Source organism: Gadus chalcogrammus, chromosome 1 (genome assembly GCF_026213295.1).
Source record: "Gadus chalcogrammus isolate NIFS_2021 chromosome 1, NIFS_Gcha_1.0, whole genome shotgun sequence".
In the NCBI taxonomy this organism is placed as follows: Eukaryota; Metazoa; Chordata; class Actinopteri; order Gadiformes; family Gadidae; genus Gadus; species Gadus chalcogrammus.
The window spans coordinates 1688815-1698814 of NC_079412.1; the positions used below are offsets into that span (position 1 = coordinate 1688815).

Genomic DNA, 10000 nt, shown 5'->3' on the forward strand with positions numbered 1-10000 from the left:
AAGTATGTGAGACTGAAGTTGTTTCAGGGTGTTCTGGTAAACTACAAAATAGCAGGGAGGGATAATTATGTGAATTGATACAAATCCACCAGTGGCAGCATTGTACTTTGAAAGCTAGTGGGTAGCATGTCTTGGACTTCAAGGGCAGAAGGAAAGGATGCAAAGCTAATTGGTCAAATCAGGCCTACTCTTGATTTGTAAAAGTAAATAAAAAAATCTGGGCATGTCAGTGCCATCAGAATGACAAGTCCTTGTATCATGTGTACGGATAAGTCAGTCAAATTGCTTAGTCATGTTGTCAATATAACAGTGTACTCTTGAGGGATGTTCTGATGTAAACTGTGGCTAAAGTTTTGAAGACAATTATTGTAAATTGTAAGTTACACCTTAGTGTATGTGGGAGATTGATTGCAAGAGACCGGACAAGATTCACATTTACCCTTTTACTGTTTGTACTGTAATTTGTTGACAGACCATGTCATTGCTAGAAATGTGTAAACTGTACATGCAATGCTGTAAGAATTACAGTGCAGTCTTCCTACACCTCCTGACGTTCCTGTCTGCCACAAATTCTCATTCTCACGCAGCCTCACTCCTCTTCCTCTTCTTCTTCTCTCTGGCTGTTGACCCCGTCCAATATCTTGTCCTTCCACATTGTCAGACAATGTAACATTGTGTTGTGCTCCAGCTATATATATACTTGCCAGTTCATGGTTCATGAGATTCACCTTTGAGCTATTTCAGTAAACTGGTTGATCGTTGGTTGATCTAACACTTCACACATTTCCCTTCTTTAGAGAGTCAAGATTCACCTGGTAGCAATTTACCAATTCAGGACAGATTTAGAAAAGAAAGTCTAATGGAAATGTATAGATATATGTTTGACATATTATGACAACTTTTTCAACTATTTTGCATGTAAAGACTTATGCATGAACTAATGCAGCCTTAGCATGAATAAACTAAACTAAAACTAAAAAATGCCTAAATGTTGTGGGCGTGAGAATATTCAATAGAGACCCATCACAATACATTTTGATCAACATGACATAAGCATTTTGATAATGTAGGAAAGAGCAGAGAATTGTGCATAATCATTTGCATCGATGGACCAAAGCATTGGAAACTTATAAAGAAATGAGAAACTGCTTTTTCGATGTGCGCAAGTGACACAATGATGTGAAGATTGAACAAGTAGTTTTAAGAATTTCAATTCTGATCTAAGAAATGTACCAAAGCGACTGAGAAAAACAGTAAAAGAACAAGAACATTATTTCCCAACTATTTACATGGGCTTTAAGCCTAAAATTGTTTGAGGCAAATGTGGATGTTAATGGGTGTTTCAGAAAGTTGGTCCTGTTATTAAGCCAATTAAGATTGAGGGACTTCATTTATAGATCAGCTCAATCCTCCTCCCGGGCTCCGCAGCCCGGCCGCGGGCAGCACGGCCGCAGGCTCCGCAGCCTGTGCGTGTGTGTGGATGAGTTCCTTCAAAGAGTCCTTGTGCCAAAAGGGTTATGGCTGTTCGGTTCAGGAGAAGGAGATTCATTTCTTTACAAACACACACGCACGCACGCACGCACGCACGCACGCACGCACGCACGCACGCACGCACGCACGCACGCACGCACGCACGCACGCACGCACGCACGCACGCACGCACGCACGCACACACACACACACACACACACACACACAAAAACACACTCAAAAACAAACGTGCACCCTCATGGCTGTGTAACTGGGTGATATGCGCTCCAAAAAATGTATGATTGTGATGAAGATATGAAAACGTTGGTGACAGGATGGAAGAGTAGGTGCTTTGTGCTGAACCCTCCCCATCTCCCCGCCATGCCCCACACAAACACACCCTGGTGGCTGCGTGGGCGTTGTCCAGCACGCTGCGTGTTCACTCAGTGGGTTGAGTTTAGGAACGCTATGATATTAACTGATCCATATTTTCAAAGACAAAATGTAAAGCATTTAATATTCTTTTTCTTGTTTTTGTATGATGTTAGGGTTGGCACTTGCAAACCACAATAATTTATTTATTGTAATTTTCTAATGGTTTGTTTATTCCTTTCCATTTCTGACTGATTTCTTTATTCAAATTACCATTACAATCAAAATATTTATATTATTATCATTATCATCAGTTTCTCCATGTTCATATTCTATTTATGATTCAACTCAAGATGAAAGGTCTATTCCCAGATATAACACACAGCTGCTGAGAAACACATGTGCTGAAGGCTCACACAAACCACACAACAAACGCACACAAACGCACACACACACACGCACACACGCACACACACACACACACTAAGTATCACACGAACGTAACACACAAACGTTTTCTCTCTCCCCCCTCTGTGTGTCTCTCTCTCTCTCTCTCTCTCTCTCTCTCTCTCTCTCTCTCTCTCTCTCTCTCTCTCTCTCTCTCTCTCTCTCTCTCTATCTCTCTCTCTCTCCCTTACTCTTTCTACCCCCTCCTCTCTCACCCCCCCATCTCATTCTGTTATTCTGTTCTCTCTATGTAGGCATCATGCTTGCTTATCGAGATGCATCTCTCTCTCCCTCCCTCTCTCTCCCTCCCTTCCCCTCTCTCTCTCCCTCTCCCCCCCCCCTCTCTCTCCCCCCCCTTCTCTCCACCTTCTCTCTCTTTGTTCGTTGCATGATGGTGTATGAGATTCACTTTTGGGGGGAATCTGTAATATATACAGCCAATGAACGAAGCGGTGAGCTATTCAATGATTTCAGTTATTTTGGCTAGCCAAGAACATTTTTTAAACTGCAGACACAATGTTTTAATGGGAATATATCTTCCCCTGAGCTACAGTTCCACACTGGCTATCGTTGAGTGTTGGTATTTCCAACACGTAGAGTCCAGCTAGGCCAGTCTGGGGATGGCTGGTTTAAAGCTTGGTTTGCTTGTCTACCCTGATAGACTCCCACACATACCGAAGTGTGTTTGTGTGTGTGTGTGTGTGTGTGTGTGTGTGTGTGTGTGTGTGTGTGTGTGTGTGTGTGTGTGTGTGTGTGTGTGTGTGTGTGTGTGTGTGTGCGTGCGTGCGTGCGTGCGTGCGTGCGTGCGTGCGTGCGTGCGTGCGTGCGTGCGTGCGTGCGTGCGTGCGTGCTAGGGATGGGCATTCGATTAAGTTGTCTTAGTCGATCGTTGGGAGAATTAACGATCAATTAGTCGATTAATCGTTAATATTTTACATTAAAATTAAAAAAATATTTTATATTCAAAATGAAATGAAAATACAAATGCAGCGTGTTTTCCTCATTGGGATCTTTATTATTAGATGAACAACTCAGTTAAACCAGATCCGTTCAATAGTTATGCGCTACTCTGTTCTAAGCAACGGAGCATGCAGCTCGAAGCCGGTGCTCATAAACATAACTAAAAATAAACACAACCCTAGTTTCTTCCCAAAATAATAACAATAATATCAAAAAAACAATCATGTTATAACTTAACGAACCAGTCTACGGATTTTTGTTCAGAAAGATGAGCTCTGGGGTCCGACCGCGACCGCAGCCTGGTGACCGTCAGTCCAGCCGCCGAAAACACCCGCTCTGAGGGGACCGACGTTGCCGTGATGCACAAATAACTCTGTGCTAACTTGGCAAAGGGGGGAACAACTTTCCACAATCCAGGGGCTCAGAAAGTTCTTTATTTCTGCTTCGATGCAAACTTCGCCTTGAGTGATAGGCCTATCACAAGAAGTCATTTTTTAAATCATAATGGTCCCACACCAGACTTCGCCGTGGTCTCGTCTGCTTCATGATTACATCGCCGTGTTCCAATATCCATACTCTCCGTACCTACTAGTCTAAGTTTGAGTACGTAGGGCATTCCGATTCAAATCGGGCGAAAATAAGTGTAGTTTAAACGGTCAAATCGCGAAGTGTGTGGCGATGTACACTTTTCGTACTCAACGGCAGCCATACGTAGCGGAAGAGGGCGGAGCCAGGCTGAGCCAAAGTCGGCACATTTTCCACATAGCCTGCATTAATAGTCATTTTGTAGTTTTTATAGCTTTTTATAGCTACTAGGCGTAAAGAGTTCACCCTTCAAAGCAGGATGTTTATTGCGGGGGAGGAGCCGCAAATTTAAATATTGCCCCCTTGTGGTGAAATGTTTAATTGCTCACTGCATTAATTTAATTGATGAAAAATGTACGTAATCGACGAAATTCTTAACGATCAATTAGTCGATCGTCGATTAATCATGCCCATCCCATGACATAATGCTTGCGAGTGCGCGCGTGCATGCGCGTGTGTGTGTGTGTGTGTGTGTGTGTGAGGACAGTTTATTTGCCTCATTATGACGCTGGCGTTCCACTGGGACCGCCAGCGCTGTCTGAGCCTTCTCGATGTCTGAGTCTCTAGAGAGAGAGAGAGGGAGAGAGAGAGAAAGAGAGAGAGAGAGAGAGAGAGAGAGAGAGAGAGAGAGAGAGAGAGAGAGAGAGAGAGAGAGAGAGAGAGAGAGATAGGGGGGGAGAGAGAGAGAGAGAGAGAGAGAGAGAGAGAGAGAGAGAGAGAGAGAGAGAGAGAGAGAGAGAGAGAGAGAGAGAGAGAGAATGAGGGAGAAAGACATAGAGAGACACACGGAGAGAGTTTGGGTGTGCGTGATTGTTTTTTAAGCTAGCATTGACATACTTGTACAAAACAGAGAAATTAAATATGACATTACGATTGCGTTAGAATTGAGTGAGTCTGAAGGGCGGCTCAACGGGAGGGCTCCCCGATCACCATGTAGGCTGAGTGAACAGGGAGGGTCCGTACTGAGAGCCTTCATCAAGAGAGCCTTCATACTGAGAGCTGCACCAAGGCCTCAGGCCTGCTGAGGCCTGAGGCCTTGTTGCAGCTCGGGTTCTGTTTGGTTTCCTTTGGTCAGGATATCAAACCATACTTGTTCTCGCCTTGGCTTGGTGACTTTCTTTTACCATGAATTAGATAACTTCAAACTATGTACATTTTGTTAATTTTATGTATGGATGCATTCTTTTAGGATGTGTCTGACACAGATGCAACTTGATGTGATGAATTAGGTAGCAATTCCATTCTTGTTTTGATGTTTAATTGTAGATCGCTCAATCTACAGACAAGGAAGCAGGTTTTAATGGTTTTAATGGTTTAAATGGTATTCAATGCTTGGGGTGTTCACAGGAACCTTTGAGTCAAAAGGCTGCCTTGTCTTCCTGTCAGCTAAACATCGAGAGCCACTCAAGAATGCACTGAGCAAGCATCTTCCAGCCGCATCTCCAGCATGTCTGAATGGACAGAGGCTAATTGTGAGGAGACCCTTATCAGAGGTCAAAGGTCAAACATCCGGAGCTCAAAGGCATTACACGGGGCTCATTTGCCGACATGGACACTCATACACGCACACACACCCACACATACATCCACACACCCACGAGGACACACACAAACACGGACAAAGAAACACACACATACACCCACACACCCAAGCGGACAAACACATACACACATATACACACACACCCACACTCACACACACATATACACACACAAGCCCGCGCTTGCAAAGTTGCTCTCATTCAGCCTTTAGTGACCCTTCAAAGTGCAGGGGGATGAGTGTCTGTGTATGTGCATACATCAGTCTTTGTAAGTCATGCAGAAGGACAGATGGTTCAGGCTCTACCGTTGGGATGGTGTGGCGCGCTCTGGGCGAGTCAGACATGGTACTAGTAGTGACACACAGATTAGTGAGGATATGTTCATTTCAAATGTTTGATGTTTGAAACTAACCAAAGTCTTGGAACGAGAGCTGTTGGAAACGCATGAAGATGTCATACTTCTGTGTTAACAGCTGGAACAGAAAACCTGGCGTTGCATTATTGTGGTGTGAAAGCCCACTGACGTGGAAGCCAGCCACCCTGCGCTCAGCACCGGACTGGGGTTAGAAACCCACCCATCACCTTGTGCTGCTCTGCTGTCCATAGGGAGGTTGAGATGGGCTCCGGCTGCGTTCCCCCTCCTCCTCTGCGTGTGCTGAGATCCAGTAGCAGAGCTCAGGTCACTCACGGTCTGCACACTGAATAGGCTGGCCATTTTATTGCTGATGTCTCTTCCCCAGTGGCATTATAGCTTCAGCATGTTAATCATGGGATATTGCCCAATATCCCTAGATAGCGAACCAATCAAATTGCGCCATCTTAGTAGTTTCACGTATAGCATATACTAACATATATACTATATGTGCATATATACTATACTCACGTATAGCATATATGCACAGAATTTTCAGCCGAAAATGGCCCAAATGCGCATTTTCAGTTTTCGGCCGAAATACTTTCATCACCGAAACAACACGGCCGAAACAGAAATTTGTGATGACGCAAACCAAAAGTGTTTTTTTCAGTGTTTTTTTTCGTTTTCGGTTTCGGCCAAGATTTTTTTTTTCGGTGCATCCCTACTATGTATTTATCTATCTATCTATATAATCTGCTGAACACTCTCTTACTGCTGTTCAGCACCCAGGCTCTGGAACTCCCTCCCCCCACACATAAAACAGTCAGACACCATTACAACCTTCAAGTCACAACTCAAAACTCACCTGTTCAAACTCGCACACAACGTCTAACTGATCACTGTTTTGATTGTTTTTTTGTTTTGTTTTGTCTTGTTTTTGTTTTATTTATTTCTTATTGCTTATGTTTATTTATTTATTTATTTATTTATTTATTTATTTATTTTTTCCACAATGTCTTGTTTTTTTTTTTTAAATATGTATGATGACTATATGCTCTGTAAGGTGACCTTGGGTGTTTTGAAAGGCGCCTCTAAATTAAATGTATTATTATTATTATTACTAGTCTCTACTCTCAACGGGCTCAATGCGGCTTTGGTCCGTGTCTCCCCAACGTGACGTCCTGCAATGCATTCTGGGGGAAATGAGAATCAATAGCAAACCGCTAAAATAGTACCTACTTTTTCGTATTACGTTGCGTTTTGTGATACCTAACAACATTAAATACAATAAATAACAGTTTAAATCTTTATTACCAACAAGCAAATTGCACAAATTCGTTGGAAAATAAACCCTGCAACACGGCCTTTAACTATTTACAAGTGCAAAAATGCCAACATATTCTCTATTTTGCTGACCAACTGGCTTTTTATCCCGACAAAAGCCACGTAAGGACAGTTCCTCTCAGTCTCTCTCATAGATCGCACAATCTTTTAACGTCTTTGTTTAATATGACTGCATCAACTTCTCACATGCATGATCAGCAGCTCGCGGATTTCACTTTCTCTCCAGTTAGAACTGCTCATGATCATATCGCTGCATTATCTCTGTGTAGACGGCGCAGAAACACCTCTACAAAAGGCAATTTACCTCGGGGAATGTAAACGTAAGTCCTAAGTCCTTACTAACTACATTTGCCATCCGGGGCCACACTGAAGTAGGTCTACACAATTGAATCAAACATTGTAGATAAAGAATCTTTATTACATTTCCTTCCCTCATTTCCTTGATCTTCAAACGTATATTGAACACCCTACGTGTGTGTGTGTGTGTGTGTGTGTGTGTGTGTGTGTGTGTGTGTGTGTGTGTGTGTGTGTGTGTGTGTGTGTGTGTGTGTGTGTGTGTGTGTGTGTGTGTGTGTGTGTGTGTGTGTGTGTGTGTCTGTGTGTGTGTGTGTGTTGGTTGCCATTGGCCTGCTTGCACTGTTAGTGGCGTATGGTGGCATAAGTATGTGACACATAAGTTGTTTTAGGCTGTTTTGGTGAACTACAAAATAGCAGGATGGGATAATTATGTGAATTGATACAAATCCACCAGTGGCAGCATCGGACTTTGAAAAATGGTGGGCAGCATGTCTTGGATTAGGGCAGAAGGAAAGGATGCAAAGCCAATTAGTCAAATCAGGCCTACTCTTGATTTGAAAAAAGAAATAAAAAAATCTGGGCATATCATTGGGCCTAGTTTGGCTATGTTTATTTTCTTTACTTTTAAGAAAAGTAAAGAAACAATACCAAACGTGATGCCATTTAAAATGCATCATGCTCTGAATCATTCACTAACATCCTTTCCACAATATCAAACAGAACGGTCAGAGTAACAAACAATTAAAAGAACAACAAGAACATTATTTCACAACTATTTACATGGGCTGTAAGCCTAACATTGTATGAGGCAAATGTGGATAATGAAGGATGTTTCAGAATATTGTTCAAGGTGTTACGCAAATTAAGGTTGAGGGACGTAGACGCGGGCTACGGAAACATCAATATAAGCGAACAGAGCCGCACTGTACCGCAACGAACAGTAGCGCACCGCTCGGTGGAAAGAGGCATTCGACTGCGCGGGTTTGTTGGTTCTCGTAACAAAGACTTGAGGGGATAAACCCTCCCTCCGGGCTGCCTGCCCCAGAGCCAGGACTCCTGCTTATTGGTTCATAGCGCAACCAGGGCTTCAGCCTATTCGTGAATACACGTAGGCGGGATCCTGATCCCTCTGGTAGTCACACCCACTCAGAGGAGAACTTTTGTCCTCTCTCCCATTGAACCCCTTGTTATTCAACGGCCGCCAACACTTTCGGGGAAATTAATGGGAGTCAATGGAGGCTGAGGGAGGACCGTCCTCCCTGAAGTAATTGTCAATAGGCAATAGGGGTGCTAATGTCCCAGGGAAACGAACATGACATATACAAAGGCATTAATGTCCTATTTAAGGACATTAATTCATCAAAGTAGTCTGGACAATCTACATTTTTTATTCTCAACAATGTTATGGAGGATCTTCCTTCCTCTCCTCACTGGAGAAGCCTCCACTGGAGCATCCAAAAAGGTATGCCAATGCCGCTGTGGCTAAGAGAATTACGATAGCAGGGCTACTGTTACAGGGGGAGCGGCTGTCTGTTTTTTCTGACCAGTCGTTTGCCACTCTGTCTGCTGCTAACGATGAGCATTAGGCTGAACCCAATGCATTCACTTAACTGCAGACATACGTTTAGAGCGATGTGAAATGCTGCTCACTTACCCCCCCCCCCCCCCTCTCTCTCTCTGTCCTCCATTCAGCTGTGAACCCACTCTCTCACTCTCTCCCCCTCTATTATCACTCTGTCCTCCATTCAGCTGTGAACCCACTCTCTCACTCTCTCCCCCTCTATTATCACTCTGTCCTCCATTCAGCTGTGAACCCACTCTTTCACTCTTTCCCCCTCTCTCTCTCTCTGTCCTACATTCAGCTGTGAACCGACTCTTTCACTCTCTTCCCCTCTCACTCTCTCTGTCCTCCATTCAGCTGTGAACCCACTCTCTCACTCTCTTCCCCAAATGCTTAAATCTTGCTAGCTCTCCTGTTGACATTACATCTCTGCCTATTTAACAAATAATGATTAATACTCCAAAGTACTTATACTTAAATTAGAATTGACTGCTCTGATGAAGTCGGCAGTAGCTCAGGAGGTATAGCAGGTTGGCTGGTAACCGCAAGGTTGCTAGTTCGATCCCCAGCTCGCCATGGTTGACTCCGCCGTCGGTGTGTGCATGAATGGGTGACTATCAGGCAATCTTCTACAGTGATTTGGAGAAAAAAGGGCTTTAAATATGCAGGTCTATTATTATTTTTTATAAGCTCTAGATGTATTCTCCAAAACGTGGACAGAATGAAGACAGATTATAATTAATCTTGCAGAGCGCTTTGTCTCACTGAGCTGGCATCACAACGTCCCTAACATCGTCCTCCTGTCTGTTTTTCTCCTCTGAAGGCACGTTTTGGCCGGTTTCTGCACTGTTCAACAAACTGATCTTGGGCCTGCGTCTGCTGCTGAGCTGCTGCTGCTGATCTGGAGACATGGGGAGGTTACTGTGGCTGATATCGCTGAGCTCACTGGCTCTCAAGTTTGCACACGGTAAATGACCAATGTTTCTGGTCTGCCCCAAGCAAACATACACACACACACACCACACACACACACACACACACACACACACACACACACACACACACACA

General features: G+C 43.8%; 1 protein-coding gene across 1 annotated transcript in view; it reads left to right on the forward strand.

Moving 5' to 3' along the window:
- cntn2 (contactin 2) overlaps positions 1-10000 on the forward strand; it is a 30211-nt gene that overhangs the window by 1573 nt on the left and 18638 nt on the right. Inside the window, exon 2 of the mRNA XM_056604247.1 lies at positions 9756-9899. Within this exon, the coding sequence (XP_056460222.1) occupies positions 9842-9899 (58 nt within the window). The 5' untranslated portion in view covers positions 9756-9841. The remainder of the gene's footprint in view (positions 1-9755; positions 9900-10000) is intronic.